General features: G+C 46.7%; 1 protein-coding gene across 1 annotated transcript in view; it reads right to left on the minus strand.

The window, feature by feature from the left end:
- Positions 1–22,129, minus strand: part of LOC119950873 (disintegrin and metalloproteinase domain-containing protein 12) — a 451,211-nt gene that overhangs the window by 101,080 nt on the left and 328,002 nt on the right. The window contains 1 exon segment of the mRNA XM_038773759.1: positions 19,772–19,856. Within this exon segment, the coding sequence (XP_038629687.1) occupies positions 19,772–19,856 (85 nt within the window).

The raw sequence follows: 22,129 nt of genomic DNA on the forward strand, positions 1-22,129 counted from the left end.
GGAGGGGAGGAACATCGAGTATCGCTGTATGCGGATGATCTACTGCTGTACGTGGCAGACCCAGAAGGGGGAATGCCGGAGATAATGGAACTATTAGCAGAGTTTGGGGACTTTTCGGGGTACAAACTAAATTTGGGCAAAAGCGAGGTTTTTGTGATACACCCGGGGGACCAGGGAGAGGGTATTGGGAGACTCCCCTTCAAGCGAGCAGGAAAGAGCTTTAGGTACTTAGGGGTGCAGGTGGCAAGGAACTGGGGGACCCTCCACAAGTTGAACTTTTCCAGGCTGGTGGAACAGATGGAGGAGGAATTTAAGAGGTGGGACATGGTACCGTTGTCGCTGGCGGGGAGGGTGCAGTCAATCAAAATGACGGTCCTCCCAAGGTTCTTGTTTTTATTTCAGTGCTTGCCCATCTTCCTCCCTAGGGCCTTCTTCAAAAAGGTGACGAGTAGCATCATGAGCTACGTGTGGGCGCATGGCACCCCAAGGGTGAGGAGGGTCTTTTTGGAGCGGAGTAGGGACAGTGGAGGGCTGGCACTACCCAATCTTTCGGGGTACTACTGGGCGGCAAATGTGTCAATGGTGCGCAAGTGGATGATGGAAGGGGAGGGGGCAGCTTGGAAACGAATGGAGAGGGCGTCCTGTGGCAACACAAGCCTGGGGGCCCTAGTAACGGCACCATGGCCGCTCCCCCCCATGAGGTACACCACGAGCCCGGTGGTGGCGGCCACCCTCAAGATATGGGGGCAGTGGAGGCGACATAGGGGGGAAATGGGAGGTCTGTTGGCGGCGCCAATAAGAGGGAACCATAGATTCATCCCGGGGAACATCGACGGGGGATTTCAGAGCTGGTACAGGGTGGGCATACGGCAGCTGAAGGACCTGTTTATAGAGGGGAGGTTTGCGAGCCTGGGAGGGCTGGAGGAGAAGTTTGAGCTCCCCCCGGGAAACATGTTCAGATATTTACAAGTGAAGGCATTTGCTAGGCGGCAGGTGGAGGGGTTTCCCCTGCTCCCCAGTAAGGGGGCGAGTGATAGGGTGCTCTCGGGGGTCTGGGTCGGAGGGGGGAAGATATCAGACATCTACAAGATAATGCAGGAGGCGGAAGAAGCATCAGGGGAGGAGCTGAAAGCCAAGTGGGAAGGGGAGCTGGGAGAGCAGATAGAAGACGGGACGTGGGCGGATGCACTGGAGAAGGTCAATTCTTCCTCCTCGTGTGCGAGGCTGAGCCTCATTCAATTTAAGGTGCTGCATAGAGCTCACATGACGGGGACAAGGATGAGCCGGTTCTTTGGGGGTGAGGACAGGTGTGTCAGATGTCGGGGAAGCCCAGCGAACCATGTGCATATGTTCTGGGCATGTCCGGTGCTGGAAGGGTTCTGGTTCTGGAAGGGGGTGGCAAGGACGGTGTCGAAGGTGGTGGGGTCCAGGGTCAAACCAGGATGGGGGCTTGCGATCTTTGGGGTCGGGGTAGAACCGGGGGTACAGGAGGCTAGGGAGGCCGGAATACTGGCCTTTGCGTCCCTAGTGGCTCGACGAAGGATATTAATTCAATGGAAGGACGCGAGGCCTCCAAGCGTTGAAACTTGGATTAACGATATGGCTAGCTATATTCAGCTAGAAAGGATCACATTTGCCCTGAGAGGGTCGGTACAGGGATTCTCCAGGCGGTGGCAACCTTTCCTTGACTTTTTAGATCAGAGATAGACGTTCGGGGTCGTGGCAGCAGCAACCCGGGAGAGGGGGGGGGGGGGGGGGGAGGGAGGGGGGGGGGGGGGGGGAGGGGAGGGGGGGGGGGGAGGGAGGGGGGGGGGAGGGGAGGGGGGGCAGCAAGGGTCGTGGGGGGACATGCACGACTGTAACGCGGGCAAGTCTGCTCGCTGCTCATGTCTGAAACTGTAGGCTGCCTTGTTTGTTAAGGTTGCCTGGGGGGGGGGGGGGGGGGGGGGGGAGGGGGGGGGGGGGGAGGACTGGTGCGCGCGAGAGGGCGGGCGAGGGAGGGACATTTGCCTAGAGGGATTGTGTTGTAAATAATTAAAAAAAATTAGTAGGGGTAAATGTTTGTATGGAAAAACTCTTTCAATAAAAATTATTAAAAAAAAAAGGAATAATGAGCCCCCACCCCCACACAGATATGGAGGACCCACGCCCCCCCCCCCAAGCATCAGGTGACCCCCCTCACCTTGTCCCTCCCCCACCGCAGACATCAGCCCGCCCCCCGCCCCCCAACATGCATAAGGTAGCATGTCCAGAGGCCCATCCTGGCACTGCTAACCTGTACCTGGGCAATGCCAACCTGTGCCAAGGGTCAGTGCCCTGTATATCCCTCACCACCCGGGGGCTACACTTACCCTCGGCACCCACTACCGGTTCCCCTTGACTGATTCCCATTTTTACATAGCTGTTGTAAACCTCACTGACTGATGAGGAGGCGGGGTAATGTGGATGGAAAGCCTTTGAATGATATTTAAATATATTAAAATATATTGAAATGAGGTCACCAACGATGGGTGAGGGAAATTGGGAAATGAGATCTCGCTGGCAAAAATCTCGTTTCCCAACTCTCGTGGATTTTGTGCCACCTTGGCCGTTTATGCTGAGGGCAAACATGGGCTCGAAATCGGCCCCAGAAATTGTGATCAGCTAGTCCCAAGCACCGATACTTGATGTACCCCACTAGTCACAGCTTGTCAACCTGAGAATGAACTGTTTCTCCCTAATCTCTCTTTTCTGTCCATTAACCTTTTCTCTCCCCCTGCTGGGGCTGTCCTCGCCTATGCGCTTCCAGCGGGTTCTGCTCACCAGTTATGTGTCATGGGATCGTGGCCTAATAATTATATTTAAATATATTCCTAACGTTGAAAATCAGGGTACCCGCCCCATCATTAACAAGGGTGCGGGAACAATTGCAATGTGATATCCAGCTGCCGTTTTGGGGTTCAGAATTCCTGCAGGATTTTCCGTTCTCGCAGTTGATCCCACCCCGAAAACGGGATGATTTTACAGTCTATTTTTATGTTTCACAATAGTTTCCTTTCAGAGTCTATTTTCTCTTTCTTTATCAGTTTATTTGCCCTTTGCTGAATTCTGAAATGAAAATGAAAATCGCTTATTGTCACGAGTAGACTTCAATGAAGTTACCGTGAAAAGCCTCTAGTCGCCACATTCCGGCGCCTGTCCGGGGAGGCTGGTACGGGAATCGAACCGTGCTGCTGGCCTGCTTGGTCTGCTTTAAAAGCCAGCGATTTAGCCTGGTGAGCTAAACCAGCCCCAATCCTCAGGCTTACTACTGTTTAGCAATTTTTCAACGTAATGTTTGATCTGCTACAGCCTTGTTATCATCCCTTGGTCGCCAACGGCTGGATCACCTTTCCTGATGGTTCTTTATGCCTCAAAGGAATGTAAAGTCGTTGTCAGATGAGGATGAATTTCCTTCAGGGTTGGCTGAATCTTCTGTCAGATTCAGTGAAAGATTAGCAGAGGAGCCAGAGAAGTGGCAGAGACAGCCATTTACTCTAATGTCCTATTGAAGATACAGAAGAGATTGAGGGGCCATCTGGAAATTCAATGCGAATATTGGGATTGATGTCAGCTTCCAATGGGTGTTGTAAGAATTTTGTATGGGCAACAAATGTGCCATTTTTGTTTCAACCTTATTCAAACTTAGAAAACATAAACAATCCGAGGAACAAGCTGCCCATCGTACAATTCTGCAGTGTGTACAGTTTTGCCCCCATTTGCAGTCCCTCCCCCCCCCCCACCCCGCAATGAACAACTCCTCAAACATGGCCACAAACAGTCCCCACCTTGCCTCGAAGCCCTCTGCTGAACCTCTCAGTTCATATTTGATTTTTCCAAAAAGTGAAAATCATATAAGTCTCCAAGCCAGGCTGCCACACCCGGCAGGGTTGCTGACAGTCTTTCCAATAAGATCCTTCGCCGGGCAACCAGAGAGGCCAAATCCATGACAACGGCCTTCCTCCCCTCCGAATATCAGCACCAGTAGGTCCAGCCCAACCAACACACCTACAATCTTTGTCAGCGCCGCGAACACTCCCGCCCAACTTCTCACAGCCCCGGAACATATGTGTGTGATTCGCTGGTCCCCGCCCACACTTCTCGCACTCGTCTGCCACTCCCTGGAAGAACCCACTCAATCTTGCCTGAGTCATATGCACCCTGTGCACCTCCTTGAATTGGATAAGGCTCATCCATGCACACGACGAGGTCGCGATTGCCCTGCGTAATGCCTCACTCCACACTCCCCAATTTATCTCCCCTCCCAGCTCCCCCTCCCACTTCTCCTTATTCGTCACCACGTGCTCATCCCCCCTGTTCTCCCAGCCATCCATATGTGTCTCCAATCCTGCCCTCCCCTTCCATGTCTGGGAGCAGCAACCGCTCCAGTAGGGCATACTTTGCAGCTTGGGGAACTCTTTCCAAACCTGCTGTGCAAAATCCCTTACCTGTAAATATCTAAACTCGCTTCTTCTTGGGAGCTCTACCCTCTCCTTCAACTCCTCTATACTAACAAACCTCTCTTTCAGGTACAAATCACTCACCCTCACCAGCCCCACTTCTCTCCTCATCCTGTACATACCGTCAGTCTCCCACCCACCCCAGCTCAAATCTGTGGTTTTCACACAACAGCTTCAACACCGACATTCCCTCCATCATAAAATGCCTTATCAGCTGGTTCCATACCTTCACCATGGACTGCACCACTGGACTCTCCGTGTATCTCCTTGGCACAAGTGGCAATGCTGCCATCACCATAGCCCTTAGGTTGGACCCCCTACAAGATTCTTCCTCCATCCTAACCCATTCTGCCCTGTCTCCCTCCCACCACGTTCTCCATGTTCGCTGCCCCAGTAATAATGTGCCAACCCCAGCCCCTTCTGTCTTTGTCACAGGGCACTCTTTACTCTTGGCAACTTCCCCGCCCACACAAACTCTGAGATAATTGTGTCCACCTTCCGGAAGAAGGCCTTTGGTACAAAAATTGGTAGCACCTGGAATATGAATAGGAACCTTGGCAGGACGTTCATCTTCACCACTTGGACTATACCTGTCAAGAGTCAGATGCAGCGTAACCCACCTCTTAAAATCCGTCCTAACTTTGTGTGCAAGGTCGAGCCTTTGTTAATTTCTATTTATGTAGCGTCGCCCACTCTCTCAATACCTGGATCCCAGATATCTCAACCTGTCTCTGGCTACCTTGAATGACAGCCTCCCTAAGCTGCCTCTCCGACCCAATTTGTTGACTGGGAAGACCTCATATTTCCCTACGTTTAGCTTCTATCCTGAGAAAACCCCAAACCTCTCTAAGAGGCTTATATTCTTCCACATGCCTTCCAACAGGTCCGACACTACAGTAGGAGATTGTCTGCCTATAGCGACACACGGTGCTCCCTCCTAATCCCTTGCCACTCTGCCAACCCCCTAAGGGCCATTGCCAAGGGTATAAATTGCTAGCGCGACCAACAGCGGTGACAGTGGGCACCCTGCCTCGTTCCCCTGTGTAACCCAAAACTTCATGAGCTCATATCGTTGGTCTGTACACTCGCCACCGTGCCACATATAACGGGCGCACCCACGCCACAAACATCGGCACAAACCCTGCCCAGGACCTCAAACAGGTACCGCCACTTCGCCCGATCGAATGCCTTCTCCTCGTCCATGGACACTACTAACTCCGGTATCTGTACTCTCGACGGGGTCATATTCACGTTTAACAATCACGTTATATTACTGGAGAGTTGCCTGCCCTTTGGTCCTCCGCAACCACCCCCCGGGGCATAATCTTCCATCCTCTTGCCACCAGCTTGGTCAGCACTTTATCATTCGATTTAACAGCGATATGGACCTGTACGACCCACATTCTAACGGGAGATATGGACCTGTACGACCCACATTCTAACGGGCGATATGGACCTGTACGACCCACATTCTATCGGGCGATATGGACCTGTACAACCCACATTCTAACGGGCGATATGGACCTGTACGACCCACATTCTAACAGGCGATATGGACCTATACGACCCACATTCTAACGGGCGATATGGACCTGTACGACCCACATTCTAACGTGCGATATGGACCTATACGACCCACATTCTAACGGGCGATATGGACCTATAGGACCCACATTCTAACGGGCGATATGGACCTGTAGGACCCACATTCTAACAGGCGATATGGACCTGTACGACCCACATTCTAACGTGCGATATGGACCTGTACGACCCACATTCTAATGGGCAATATGGACCTGTACGACCCACATTCTAACGGGTGATATTGACCTGTCCGACCCACATTCTAACGGGCGATATGGACCTGTACGACCCACATTCTAACGGGTGACATGGACCTGTACGACCCACATTCTAACGGGCAATATGGACCTGTACGACCCACATTCTAACGGGTGATATTGACCTGTCCGACCCACATTCTAACGGGCGATATGGACCTGTACGACCCACATTCTAACGGGTGACATAGACCTGTACGACCAACATTCTAACGGGCAATATGGACCTGTACGACCCACATTCTAACGGGTGATATGGACCTGTATGACCCACATTCTAAAGGGCCCTTCCTCTTCATCGGTATTAATGTCATTGTCGCCTACGTCATTGTCTCCAGCAGCTTACTATACACCCCCAACAGGTGCAGTGTCAGATCCATCGCGAGCCTATTATAAAATTTTGCCGGGTAACCATCCGGCCACGGGAACTTTCCCGACTTCATCTCCCTTATACTTTCCAATAGCTCCCTCAGTCCCAAAGGTTCCTCTAGCGCCTGCCTCTTCTCTTCCTCCAGCTGTGGGAACTTTAGCCCATCCAAAATCCACACCATGTTTCCCCCACTTCACCCCTGGGTCCACCCTGTACAGTTTCTTATTGTATTCTCTAAACGCCTCACTGATCTTCACCGGCACTGACACCACCTCCCCTGTCTCTGTCCGTATGCTCAAAATTTCCCGAAGCGCAGTCTGCCTCCAGAACACATGTGCCAACATTTGACTTGCCTTCTCCCTGTAGTCAAACTGCGCCCCTCTTCCCCTGCCCAGCTGCCCCACTGCCCTCTCTGTCATCAACCTATCGAATTGCCCCTGCAGCATTTTCCTTCTCGCCAATCCATCCGTGGTGGGTGCCCTTGAGTACTCCCTCTCCACCTCCAATATCTCGCCCAATAATCGCTCGTACTCATCCCTCCTTTTTCTATCTTCATGTGCCTTAAATTAGATAATTTCCCCCGGACCACTGCCTTCAATGCCTCCCAGAATGTGGGCGCCGATACCTCCCAACTTTGGTTCAACTCCACATAATTCTTAATCACCGACCTCACCTTATTACAAAATACTCTGTCTGCGAGCAATCCCAAATCAAACCTCCATGCCGTCCTCTGTTCCCGTCCCGATCTGAGCCGAACCTCCAGTCAGTGGGGCGCATGCTGCAAAATTACTATCCCCATATACTCTGCCCCTCCACCCCTACCAACACCTCACGGCTCACCACGAAAAAGTCAATTCTGCAGCATACCCTGTAAACATGTGAGGAAAAGGTGTACTCCCTCCCCACCCCCTCGGTCCTCTCTCTCGGCCTTCTCGCCCATCTCACTTCCGTTCACCAGCATTACCTGCCAGCGTGGCAACTCCTGTCCAAAGGCTCCTCCTAATGACCCCACCCCACCCCTACCCCCACCCTCCTCTTTGTTCTGTGTCAAAGGCTCCCCACAAACCCTCCCCCCCCCCCCCCAAACAAAGACACATCCCAGACCACAGGTTTCCGCCTCTGAAAAGAAAAACACTGCCACAGGCAGCAGGAGGGGGTGGGGGTTGCTGTCCCCTTACAAATGTTTCATCCTTGCTACACATTGTCGGACCAACAAAAAACCCTCCACTGGGAGGAGAAGAACCACCCCACCCTCCCCCACCCTCCATCCCCCACTCTACCCGCTTCTTCTGTCCTTGAAAGTGCTGGCTCCTCCGTCTCCCAATAAAGTTCAGGGACTGGATTCTCCGACCTGCCACATTTCTGTTTCACCCCGCCGGCGGGATGCTCCGTTACTCCGGCTGGTCAATGGATTTTCCCATTGTGGGGCAGCCCCACGCGCTGGGAAACCTCCGGACTGCCGACAAAATGGAGCATCCCTCCGGCAGATGAACCAGCCGCAGGTTGTGCTCTTTAATAAATATTGGCCACTTCTGGGGTCTCAAAACTAATATTCCCGGCCTTCATAAGTCACCCACAGTTTCGCCGGGTAGAGCAGCCCAAGCCTGATCTGCCGTCGATACATCACCGCCTTGACCCTGTTGAATCCAGCACACCTTTTTGCCAGTTCAGCTCCAATGTCCTGATATATTCGGACCTTGTTCCCTTCCCATTCACAGTTCCACTTCTCCCGAGCCCACTGCACGATACTTTTTCCATGAACTTGTTCCATGAACTTGTAGAGTCTTACAATCACCGCCCTTGGCGGCTCCCCAGTTCTTGGCTTCTGCCTCAGAGACCTTTGTGCTCTGTCCACCTCTGGGACCTTATCCAGCATCCCCTCTGCCACCAGCCCCGCCAGCATCCTCAAGATGTACCTCGCGGCACTCGTGCCTTCCACTCCTTCAGGCAGGCCGACGATGCGCAGATTCTGCCTCCTCGACCTGTTCTCCTGCTCTTCAACCTTTGCTCACAGCGCCTTGTAAAGATTTCCTAGGAGCCCCACCTCGAACTCCAATGCCACGGCCCGATCGCTGAGGTCCGACATCAGCCTCTCCATCTCTTGGAATTGCGCCAACACTTTTTCAACCTTTTCCATCGAGCCCTTCAGGATGCCACAGCCCCTTCAATGACCTTCTATTGGTCCTCCTGCATCTCTTTCCTTTGTTGACGGAACTCTTCCCTGATAAAGGCCATCGACTGTTCCATCTGGAGCCTTCCACCCTGCACCTGCCCTTCTGCCTTCACCATCATTCCAATAGCTGCTGCATCACAGGTCTCTTCCAACTCCTTTGCCAGGTCTTTCACCTTGTTTTGCCGGGTTTGGTAACCAGCAGACATACCACTCCTGGGGGGAAATTCTCCTCCGACCTTCAGCTACACTGTTCCGTCGAGGTTTCTCCCAATTTCTGGTAACAAGCGCTCTTTTCTATGCCTTTGAGCAGGAGCTGTCCTGTGTGCGACCGCTCACACCATGGCCGCCAACGGAAGTCAACAAATGTGTCATGTTGAAGGCAACTAACCTAGCCTGGATAACAGAATAAAAAAAAACCTCACTTAATTCAGCAGGTTATATTTTATTTCATGCTGGTTGCATACTTCAGTTCATGTTTTCGTTCCGATCTTTTTCTGTGTAGCAACGGCGCTTCTAATCCTTTTAGAATAAAGAACACCAATTTAACAAAGTTAGTTTAAAAATGTATGTTTTATAAAAACAAGAGAATTGAGAGAAGTTATGAATGTTGTTGGATATGGTTGGGTGGGTCAGCATTGGTACCAATGGGTCGGCTAAGTATGTTATTGCTAATTTTAAAGTATAATATATATATTTGATAGTCTTCAGAGTGAAAGGGAGAAATATTTTATTAAATTATTAATCAACATCTGCTGCAAGTTCAAAATGTGTTCTTGGAATCTGCACTCGACAAACTGGAGCCAATGGTTTCCAATGTGCATAAGGAAAGAAGAGTCTCCATGCTAATCTTTTCCTGCCAAAACCTTCCCTCTCCTGAAGATTTGACCCATGCTGAGATCTGGCTTCATAGCCAAAACGCACAAATGTGCATTTTCTAACAGAGGAGATCACTGCAATAGCAATCAAAAGTGGAACCCTAGGGGATCTCTTCCCTTCAAGCATTCTCCCCATTGTCTCCTCCTTTATTGCAAATGCTCACTCATGTTGGGGCACAGTTCCAGAGGTATTGGCTGCCCCAGTTTCTCACCCCAGCACGATACGCTTCACGGCTTCAAGCAGGATATTATGCCAGGGAATCAAGGCTTTGGGCCTGATCCTGCACTTAACCCTACAAACACGCTCACTCACACAAAACATAAAGATCACTGAAAAGTAATCAGGAACCTTGGCTGATTTCCCTCCGCCCTATTCCAAGAAGCTGAAGCCAACTTTCGTACTCTTACTGCTAACTCAGCCCGAATCGAGGTAATCCAGCATAGTTTGGTCTCCAATTCTTTTCAGTCGGCCAAGAAAGAACTTATTGTTAATCCTCACAATTATGTCAAGTCTAAAAGCTTTCATGAATTGTATTTTTAGGAGTAATGGGACCAGCGTGGATTGACAGTCTACTGACATGGATTTATAATACAAGAATACGGGCGGATATTAAAAAAAGTATTCATGAGAAAGACAAAGAAAGAATAACCGAAATCAGAAAAACCCAGGGACTGATATCTTACCAGCTCATATTTTGAGAAAGCAAAGCTGATTTGTTGGGAATTACTTCAAGGTAGGTTTAGGGGGTTGGGGGTCAATTCATTTTCCTCGTCATTGGCAAACAGTCTATTTCAATCTAATTTTCTGATTCCAAAGAAGAGTCACATTGGACTCACAACGTTAATGGACTGACCTCATTAACACTACACCCTGTATGCTTCATCCAATGCCGGTGCTTACGTAGTTACACTGTCTACCTTGTGTTGCCCTATTATGTATTTTCTTTTATTCCGTTTTCTTCCCATGTACTTAATGATCTGTTGAGCTGCTTGCAGAAAAATACTTTTCACTGTACCTCGGTATAAGTGACAATAAACAAATCCAATCCTATCCAACTCTGTTTCTCTCTCCACAGATGCTGCCAGACCGGCTTAGTTTTTCCGGCATTTTCTGTTTTTATTCCAGGTTTCCAGCATCCATAGTATTTTGTGAGTCTTGTATTGGAGGAAGGGAAAAAGAAAAACAGAAGCAGTGAAACAAATGGGGGTGGGGGTACTTAGAACCTCAAGGAGGAGTGAGCCCACCCCACCCACTTCCGATTTTAACAGAGACGGGTGGGTGGGTTAGAGTGGGCATGGAGGTGGGTGTGGGGTGTAGAGTTCAGATGACCAACCTCTCAGGGGGTGGGCCAATCACTAAAATCTTTTAGGGAGGCTTAGGCCTCTGCTTTACCAGGTTTTTGACATTTAACCTGTGGAGGACAGGTTTCCTGGGGCTATGTGAATCCCAACGTGTAAAACGGAGAAGGGAAAGGTTGATCCAGGAGTTGCAGGCATTTACATCACTGCTTTTGAGCTGAGTAGAGCAGGAATGCTTCCCCGGACTCAACAAACTTACCTCGATTGGAACCCCAAATTGATAGATCACCAATCTACATGGTGCCACAGTGCCCTGCAATGTCCAACCCATCTCCCTCTTATGGATACCTGGTCAGCTCTTGACAGTGGCTAAAAGACTAGACCAGGATCATAACTTTGTTAAGTTTTAAGTTAGTGCGGGAAAATCGATTTGTCCCAGAAGTGATAATATAAGAAACAGGGCTTGGATATTTTAAAAAGCAAACTTTATTAAAAGAAAAGAAAACAATATTTAAACTTTTAGACTTCAACCCTAACAATAACAGATTACATGTAGTTTCTTAACCTTAACACACTAGTTCCCATTAAACAACACTGACAAAACACGCAGCTCTCATGCTACTTTCACAGACAAAGGCAATACTTGCATTTCCGAAGCAATTTTACTTCTGGTCGGGACATTCATTCTGAACCCTTTTCCAAAGCCTGCAACTTTCATGACCTTCTCGGTCAATTTTCAAAGCCTTCTGCTCTGTAACTTTCCTGACTTCTCTCAGTCGACTTCCAAAGCCTCCTGCCCTTCAATTTTCATGACCTCCCTCGGTCCATTTCCAAAGCCTTCCGCTCTGTAACTGCTCAGAACATCATTCTTTTGCTCTCTCTCTAAGCTCCACTCAGCTCTTCACACAAAAGAACAGAGCCTTGCTATTGATGTGCAATTAACCTCCCATTTGTGGAAATAATGGTCATCAGACTCTGTTGTGGGCTAATAGCTGGTCAGATAGGAATGTCCAGAAGGACAATGGATCTTGCGTGACTCATCTTGCTGAACCGGGCCAGCCTGTGTATTCCCATTAAAGAGTTTAAGTCTAAATGAGACAATGTAATTCATGCTATGTGTGGGTGTATCCCTCTGACACTGTGCTAGCAGTTTCCTCCTCCCCCCACCCCTCAGTCTGTTTAACTCCTAAATTGTATTCTACATTGGAGTCTCATTTCTTGACACAATTTCCTAATATCTCCCTCACGTGAGCCCCCCCCCTCCCCCAGCACTATCTGACCACCCCCTCTCCCCAGCAGGTCCGACCTCCCAGGGATATCGGAGCCCTCCAGAGATGCCCGACACCCAACACCCCCACCCCACTCTGCAATAATGTCTGACCCCTGAGCAATGTCTGAACCATCTATTTTCAATCCCCACAAGACGCATGACTCCTAACCACATCCACCCCCCCCCCCCCCCCCCCCCCCCCCCGGCCAAGATGAGCAATCAGTAACTAGTGTGAAACAGGGTGATCTCTTTAAATAGGGCTGGTGAGGGAACGGGGAGGCTTTTTGTTGTTGAATGAATGTTCGACTGTATGAGATTAGGAGAGGGCATCAGCTCGAGCAGGGAGGTTGAAAATGACACTACTGGAGTCCATACAGCGTTACATGTTAACTAACTTCACAATCTGCCTGCTCGGAATCATCTCAGTGCATACTTCAGTGCCCACATCAACAACCTCACCGTAATGATATTCAGCATGGATGCCATTTTGAACTCGAACTGCATCCTTCACACTGAAAACACAGTTTTGCAGCTATACTCTTGAATAGCCGGTGTTTTCTAGGTGATTTGATTCTACTTGGGTTCTTCTATTTTACTATTTAGTAGCACCGTGTCCATCAATTTTAGTTTGCTAATGATACTTTTAATGTTAATTATGACTCCCAATTTTATATTTTGTTATAGAGCAAACTAAGAACTAATGTTATATCGAAAGTATTTGGACAGTTTTGAAAACACTTTCTCTTGAAACCTTTCCCAATGGAATTAATCAACTGCCCTGATCCACAGCAGAGAGGAACTAAGTGAGAAAAATAAACATATTTTCTTGTTCCCTGTGGTTATTTATGAGTTGCCATAACTTTTGTCATTGAAACAATATTCTGGCACCGTGCAATCAGCTGCAGGAAAACTTCATCTTGTTTTTATTGGAAAGAATTCTGGCCACAACATTTCTTAGAATTTGTCAGTTTTTTTTAAAAAAAGGGCTTGCATTTATATAGCACCTTTGATGTCCTCAGAAAGTTGCCATAACCAATGAACTGGTTTTTAAGTGTGGTTATCATTGTTATGTCAGCAAATCTGCTTGTTAAGTCCCACAAACCGCACTGAAATAAATGTCTGGATAATCTACTTTTGGTGGTTTTTTGAGATGGATATGCCAGCCAGTGCACTGGAAAAACTCTCCTACTTTTCTTTGAATAGTGCAGTGGGATCTTTTACTTCCATCTACATCGGTCGATGGGGCCTCATTATAACACCCAATCTAGTAATCAACACCTCTGACTACGTAGCGCCCCATCAGCATGGCACCCTATAAGTACAGCACTGAAATATCAGGCGTGATTCAGCAGATATGAAACAAAGTCCGCTTTCGGGTGCATTTGGCGATGTGCTTCTCGGCAGCTGCAGCACCGAGATTCACCCCGTTGTTCACCGGCATTTTGCCGTTTTATTTTGGCCTCGGGGGTTTTTCCCCACTGAGGCCACACTTAGTGAATTCCTGCACTGGCAAGCAGCACCGGCTCCTTGCTGATCAGGGTGCCATTTTGACCAGCTGGCCCGAGAGCTGCACCCACCCTTTCAGGCCCCCCCTCCGGCTATCTAGACAGGCCCCGTTCACCCCCAAAACCTTCTAGTAGCCCCTGGAAACCTCTCCTTCTAATAGGCAAGGCACCCCTGGGGCCAACCACTGGCACCTGGGCACCTTGGCACTGCCAGCCTGGTACCCAGGCAGTGCACTCTGGTACTCTGGCAGTGTCACCCTGATGGCACTGCCAGGGTGCCTGGGTGGCACTGACAGGATGCAAAGCTTGCAGTGCCAAGGCACCCGGGTGCCAGGGGGGTTGTGAAGAAACTACACTACCCTTGCCTGTCTTTCTGGGGGTGGGGTTGTAATGGCCTGTGAGATCCCCCAAGGTACCATCACACCTGGCCCACATTTGTACAAACCAGTGCTAAACGGCGCCCGGTCGAAGTCCCGCAGGGGCAGCCGTTGACTCCTGGGCACTAGGTGAAAGTGGTATCTGGATATTTAAATGAACATAATGGCTCATCTGAATATGTTGATCTGGATCATGGATAACCAGGGCGTGATCCAGATTGCACCGAGTGGAGTGTGTCAGGGGACTCGCGATCAGCCCTGCACAGAGTCCGATTTCGACTCTCACGGGATTCATCCATTGCGCCTGGATCCACGGTGGGTACAATGCGGTGGCTGAAATCACGATCAGCTTAGGTTATGTGCTCAAATCATGAGCTGGGCATTAGTCTCATTACCTCTGATTTCGAGGTGAGTGCATCATCACTAAGCCAAGTGGTAAGGCGGATGACACTACATACATGAAACACAAAGCTTTGTTCATTTCTGTTTGATTAGTAATGTGTTTGTTCCTACTCTCTCTGTTACACTGTTGCCTAACCAGCACCACCGCACACCACCAGCGAAACCATTCCTGAACCCAGAGGGAAAATGACATCTCAAACATCAGAGATCAAGAGGGCAGCAGAAAATGGCTTCTCCCAAAATCTTTCTACCCTACCTTCAGGGTAGGAAAGGCTAGTACACCTATCTGGTCCATCTATGTTCAACACAGAAGTCTGGATGCAAAGAGGAGACGGGTGTCTCTATCACTCAAGCATGCAAATATGAAAAACCCCAACATTTTCACCAACATTATTTAAATACACCCTTATCCTGTCACATGATAGCGAAACAGGGATTTTGTTGTTTTTTGTGGATTTTGCCCAGGTCTAAATGGGAAATAGGCTGGTAAAGCATTGCACTAGTGTCTTACTAATAATAATTTTTCCAAGAAAGTAAATGCATTCACCCAATTACTATGAGTATATTTAAGTCGTGCAACATTGTGAGAGTGCTAGAGTGCATCACAATTTCAACCATTAAGTTGTGTAGCATTGTGAGAGTGCTATAGCACAGGGTTTTTCAAACTACAGGTTGCAACCCGCGGGTGGGTTGATGACGGTGGCGGGAGGGCCATGGAGTGATCGTCTGCGGCGTGCCCGATAACGGGAGAAGTACCCAATGGCCACGACCCGCTATTAAGAATGTTGATCACGACTGGCTTTTATGTTGAGAATGCTGGCTATTACCGGCCTTTAAATGCGAACGATGCATCTTCCCGCCAGCAGCCGTGTCAGAGAGCAGGTCACACTACAGGCATGTACACTGATGTCACATTCCCTGCATATTCATGCTTTTGGCGCGAAATCACGGAGGAGATATTCCTCCATTTTCTAGCTGCCAGCAAGCACGTCAACAGAATGGTGAAGACCTGAAGATGGATTGTTTTATTATAAGGCAGAGAGAGCAAAGACACAAACAGGCTAGGACTTCTCAACTGAATCTGCTGGAGAGAGCTGAACAGGAGAGTCCACGTAGGACAAACCAGTGCTGGTTTGAGCTGTATACAGAGCTCCAGGGCATCTGGTGAATACTCTATTGAGCAGAAACTGAAATCGGGAACAAAGAGGTATAAAGATGATTTCTTGAATTGTAAAATTGCAAATCAGGGTGCAAAACATATGTGTGCAATATGCAGGGAATTACTGGCAAATGAGAGTTGGATGCTAACTATGTCTTACCTTGCAGCCATCTTTCCAATTCTAAATGAACTGAACCTCAAATTGCAAGGGAAGGATAATGATTGCTTTCAGCACTGTGAAGAAATAGATGCTTTTCAAAAGTCATTGAAGGTTTGGCAACTGCAAGTACAAAGTCAAAACTATTATATGTTCCCCACACTGCGCGACACATCAGAGAAAACAGTGTTAGTAAGGGACTGTTAATAGACTGGCAAGCCTTATGCAGCTGCATCTGACTGCACTGATCAACAGTTTTTGTCGTTACTTTCCAGAGAAGTTTCAGATTTTGAAAGAGATGAGGTGGGTGAAACATCCTTTTGAGTTTGAGACCCCAGAGTCAATCATTAACTTATAGCTGACTCCAAATGAAGTTGGAGCTTCTGCGCCTCACCTGTGACAACAAATTAAATACATACCACAAGTCAATGAGGCTGTCAGCATTTTGTAGTAACATCTCCTAGGAGTATCCAGTGTTGAGTAAAACAAGCATTTTGTTGCTTTTGCCCTTCACGGTGACCGACATGTGCGAGGTTGGATTTTACATCCTCACAAAGATGAAAACAGCACAAAGGAACTGGCTAAACTCTGCGCCTGATATGTGCATTTCCCTTTCCTCCTGTGAACCTGATTGGAGCGAGAGTGTGAGGACCAAGAAGGCTGACCTGTCGCATTAAAGGTAAGCGAAAATGGGGTGTTGTGAATGCCAGCTGGCATGGATCACGAAGGTCAGTCGACGTGGGACACGAAGATCGGCCGGTGTGGGCCCTGAAGGTTGGCTGGTTGGTAAAAGTGGGTCCCAGGAAAAAAGGTTTGAAAATCATTGCCACAATTTCACAATGTGCATCACAATTTCCACCATTAAGTTGTGCAGCATTGTGAGAGTGCTATAGTGCATCGCAGTTTCTACCATTAAGCTGTGCAGCATTGTGAGAGTGCTATAGTGCATCACAATTTCCACCATTAAGCTGTGCAGCATTGTGAGAGTGCTATAGTGCATCGCAGTTTCTACCATTAAGCTGTGCAGCATTGTGAGAGTGCTATAGTGCAGCACAATTTCCCCAATTAAGTTGTGCAGCATTGTGAGAACGCTATGGTATATCACAATTTCCACGATGAAGTTGTACAGTATTGTGAGGGTGCTATACTATTTCAAAATTTCCACAATCAAGGATTTCACAGAAACTTACAGCCAAGTTCCGCACACATGGGTACGGCCTCAACCGGGACCTTGGATTCATGTCGCATTACATTCACCCCCCACCATCTGGCCTGGGCTTGCAAAATCCTACCAACTGTCCAGGCTTGAGACAATTTACACCTCTTTAACCTGGGATTACCCCTCTCTCTGGATCTGTAAAGACTTAATTACCTGCAGGTGCTCACATTCAAAGCATTGTCTTGCATCTTTGACTTTGCCTATATATATGTTTCTGGAACCTACCTCTTCATTCACCTGAGGAAGGAGCAGTGCTCCGAAAGCTAGTGATTCGAAACAAACCTATTGGACTTTACCCTGGTGTTGTAAGACTTCTAACTGTGCTCACCCCAGTCCAACGCCGGCATCTCCACATCCTGTTTTTGACAGGCTAATTGAACCCCCCAGCAATTTGTGGTAATTATACAGCTCACAGGGGTTCTCTTCCATATCGCAGACTGATTGACCACTTACACACTAGTAACTTGTACACATTAAATCTATTGTTATTTTGCCCATAATCCCTGGGCCAATTCTATCACCAAAGCTATGCAAATTAGGCTGACTCCAAAATAGTTGCCAGGGTAAATGATGGAGAAGGTGATTCAGAAAAACCTCAGAATAAAGTGAAAAATCTATCTCCAAGACCATGGTTATCTTGAAGGCTATCGTGATGAATATTTCCAGACAGTGTAGACTCTACGTCCACATCACACTTTCAATCCATCATAGGTATAAACGTAACAAAAAGACTATATATTATGTTAATTGACAGTTCAGTTGGATTTGTGACAGAAATGCTTCAGCTAATGTTCACTAACAACTTGACCTTTCCCCTTGTATTCTGTGGCATCTAATTGAACTGGATTGAAGCTGCCAGCGAAGAGCTATGCAATCAGCCCAGCATCACTTTATGACCAGACAAGTTAGCACACAAACATACATGCACAGAGTTTCACCGACTGTCATCCAACTGATGGTTAAATTCCCATGTCAGGGAAGAACTGACTGGACTAAAACAAAAAAAATAATTTTGAAAAAATAAATAGCTCCGAAGCAGCCCAACAATAATATTACTGCAGTTGTAAAGCCAAAGCATCGTGAGACAACTTCCTCGAGGTGGCCACAGAGGGCTTACTGGAATTGGATGTACTATCGATTGAGCAACTTCATTTCCTAGCTACTCTGCAGCTTTTGTATTGATTAAACACAGAATTCACTTCTCATTAACGTAAAATTGTAGTATAGCCATATTACACCTTGATTATTAATTTAGCATCAAGCTAATAAATTGGTATTGAACTAATAATTCAGCAGAAGCCTGCAGTTTTAATATTCTTTTAGGTAAAGTAAATAATTTGACCCCTCTTCTACACTTCAAATCGATACAATTCTCTCATGGTTTTTAAGATTTATACGCAAACGGTAACAATTATTTTAATTATTATTACATAATTTATAAAGTGAAAGCTAAAAATTTGGCTCAACTCCAGAATAAACAGAATCAATGCATTGTTACTTACAAAGAGAAATGGCAACACACTGTAATGACCTGATTCAGGCTTTGAAACGTTTTAATTTGACTCCTTTAGGAAATATAGGAAATCTGTTGATGCTTAAATAACTGGCTTCAGAATCATGGCAGATTATCTTTTGACAATTAGTGGATTTTGAAACAAATGACCAAAGCATAAGAAAGCTGAAAACACGAAGGTTATAAAATATTGTTTTAATGAACTTATTGTAAAAGCAGTATATTGGAAACAAGCTCTTCATTTCAAGATTTTCATTTCATTTAAATGTTGCATTATGTATTTCTTTAGGACGCCTATTCACCAGCAAGCTATGAAAACTACAGGAGGGGGAAAAGGAAATATAACTTGCCTTGTGGTGCCAGATAAACAATTCCCAGAATATTGTGGAGTGGAACATGGCAATCTGCTGTACAATGACCCTATCAAAATAGATATCTTTTTAAATAGGCAGCTTTCCCTATTTCCCAGAAGAAGTCAAGCATCCCATTTCTGGACCACATACAAATCGACTTACCAGTTCTACCTAGAAGGAACTCAAAAGGAGGAATTAGGAAATTCCTTAAGTGAGAGCACATACACAGACGATGCTTTAACAGTAGTTTTTGAGTCAGTTTGAAAAAAATCAGCACAACTTACACAGCAAGCAATAACTTCTTTGGTAAATCTGGGATTCTGAAAGATGTTTTTAGGTGACTGCTTGTACCATCAAGGTAAACACAACACCATCAATGGTATCGACATCAGTGACTCAAAGGTCAAAGACAGTAACGGCCTCTGAAGCTAATCAAATAATGTTCCCTTACTCAAACTGTAGAAAACTATCCTCTCCTCTCCCTGCAAGTGTATATTTGCATTTCCAACACAAAATCTCCTCCCTGGATAGAACTGCAATTAGTACCAAGTTGTTTGCCATTTTGTGCTGTGGACATGTTCCCAGCAGAAACTGCACTGAAACTGGTCACATTCATATCACTTAAGCTGTCCACAATCAACATGAAAGAAAAGACTTACGACTGCATTTGAACTTGGGTTTCAGAAATCATTCAATCTCTCTTCTTAAAGAATCATGACCCCAACAGAAACGGGTACATTCGAGCTCAGACCATTCACTATTTGTCTGGTCACTACTCACCATAACAATCCCTCCTGATTGCTCTGCTGTGCACATACTCATTATTGGTGCCATTCCGATGGTTGTTCCCTGGAAGTACACCCCACTGCAAATAGATAACAAAGAGACTTCATCATATTCTGACGTTCAACAATTTGGTTAACTAACTTTTCTCATAATTTTAGTGATTTCTATTTGTTCAGTAATAGCAGCAGGACTAAGGCTGTGTCTGAAATTTGGGCTTTTTGGCGTTAATTAGCCAATCGTTGAGAAAATAGCTTTAGTTTCATAATATTGGTTATTATACCACTCAATTCTTCCCCTTTTCTCTTGTCCTGAAGATGATAGCTTGTGGAGCACTAGTCATCGGCTCAGTAATATCTTCCTCAAGTGGCCATTATGAATAAGGACAGGCAGTTATTCAGTTGAAAGGAGAAACAATACTTAATAAAGTACTGCACCATAAGCCATAATTGCAGGTGGTAAATCTCATCACCAATCAACCACTTTCAAAATTGGTTTAGACTCATCAATGCTGGTGGAAGGAATACAGCAGATTCTTCGGTAAACAGGCATTAAAGGGACATGATCATGAGCTGGGCATTAGTCTCATTACCTCTAATTTCGAGGTGAGTGCATCATCACTAAGGCAAGTGGTAAGGCGGATGACACTACATACATGAAACACAAAGCTTTGTTCATTTCTGTTTGATTAGTAATGTGCTTGTTCCTACTCTCTCTGTTACACTGTTGATTAACCAGTACCACCGCACACCACCACCCAAAACATTCCTGAACCCAGAGGGAAAATTACATCTCAAACATCAGAGATCAAGAGGGCAGCAGAAAATGGCTTCTCCCAAAATCTTTCTACCCTACCTTCAGAGTAGGAAAGGTTAGTACACCTATCTGGTCCATCTATGTTCAACACAGAAGTCTGGATGCAATGAGGAGATGGGTGTCTCCATCACTCAAGCATACAAATATGAAAAACCCCAACATTTTCACCAACATTATTTAAATACACCCTTATCCTGTCACATGATAGCGAAACAGGGATTTTGTTGTTTTTTGTGGATTTTGCCCAGGTCTAAATGGAAAATAGGCTGGTAAAGCATTGCACTAGTGTCTTACTAATAATAATTTTTCCACTTTCAAAATTGGTTTAGACTCATCAATGCTGGTGGAAGGAATACAACAGATTCTTCGGTAAACAGGCATTAAAGGGACATGATAGGATATGTCATCTTAAAATTTAGTGAATAATAACCTTTCCTATTAATTATATTGTTGGGGTTGTTAATATACTTACTTCAGCTCAATACTTATTATTTTTAACTCATTGGTCGATATGTAAACATATTACGATTCTAATATATTATTTGGAATTCTATCATATTCTAACTTCTTCCAATGTGGAAGGAAAATTTAACAAACCAAATTGCCGAAAGTACAACCCCCAAAACTTTTCATCCTCCACTTTCAAATATCTGAAATTTCTAATGTCTAAAATAAGGCTTTGTTACAAATCAAAAGTTAAATGTGCAAATATTTCTCAAATGTGGATATGAAAGTATTGTGCATAATGCTATTGGACTTGTAACCCAGAAATCCTGGCTAATAATCCAGGGCCAGGGTTTTATGGCCCTGATGTGGTGTGTTTTCCACTGGCGGATGCAGTGGACTATTTATTCCGTTTACTTTGGTGGGACCGTAATATCCCACTGGCAGCAGGGCCGTAACATCCTAGCCTAGGGAACTTTGTACCACCACGGTAGCGTAGAATCAACAGTTCTTTATTCATTTGTGGGATGTGGGCACCACTGGCTGGGCCAGCATTTGTTGCCCAACCCTGAGGACATTTAAGAGTCAACCATATTGCTGTGGATCTGGAGTCACATGTAGGCCGGGCCGGATAAGGACGACAGATGTCCTTCCCTGAAGGACATGAGTGAACCAGATGGGTTTAAGTCACAATCGACAATGGTTTCATGGTCATCATTAGACATTTTTTTTATTCCAGATTTTTTAAACTGAATTCAAATTTCATCATCTGTCCTGGTGGGATTCAAACCCATGTCTCCAGAGCATTACCCCGGGTCTCTGGATTACTAATCCAGTGACAATACAACTACGCCACTGCCTCCCCAGTGCAGAAGAAGGCCATTCAGCCCATCGCGTTTGCACCAACCCTGTGAAAGAGCAGCCTAACCAGGCTCCCACTCTATCCCTGCAACCCCATAGCCTCACTTAACCCACTAATGTCTGGATACTAAGGGGCAATTTTAGCATGGCCAATCCACCTAACCTGCACATCTTTGGACTGTGCGAGGAAACTGGGGGCGCAGACACGGGGCGAATGTGAAAACTCCACAGTCA

The sequence above is a fragment of the Scyliorhinus canicula genome, chromosome 16 (genome assembly GCF_902713615.1).
Source record: "Scyliorhinus canicula chromosome 16, sScyCan1.1, whole genome shotgun sequence".
NCBI classification, from domain to species: domain Eukaryota; kingdom Metazoa; phylum Chordata; class Chondrichthyes; order Carcharhiniformes; family Scyliorhinidae; genus Scyliorhinus; species Scyliorhinus canicula.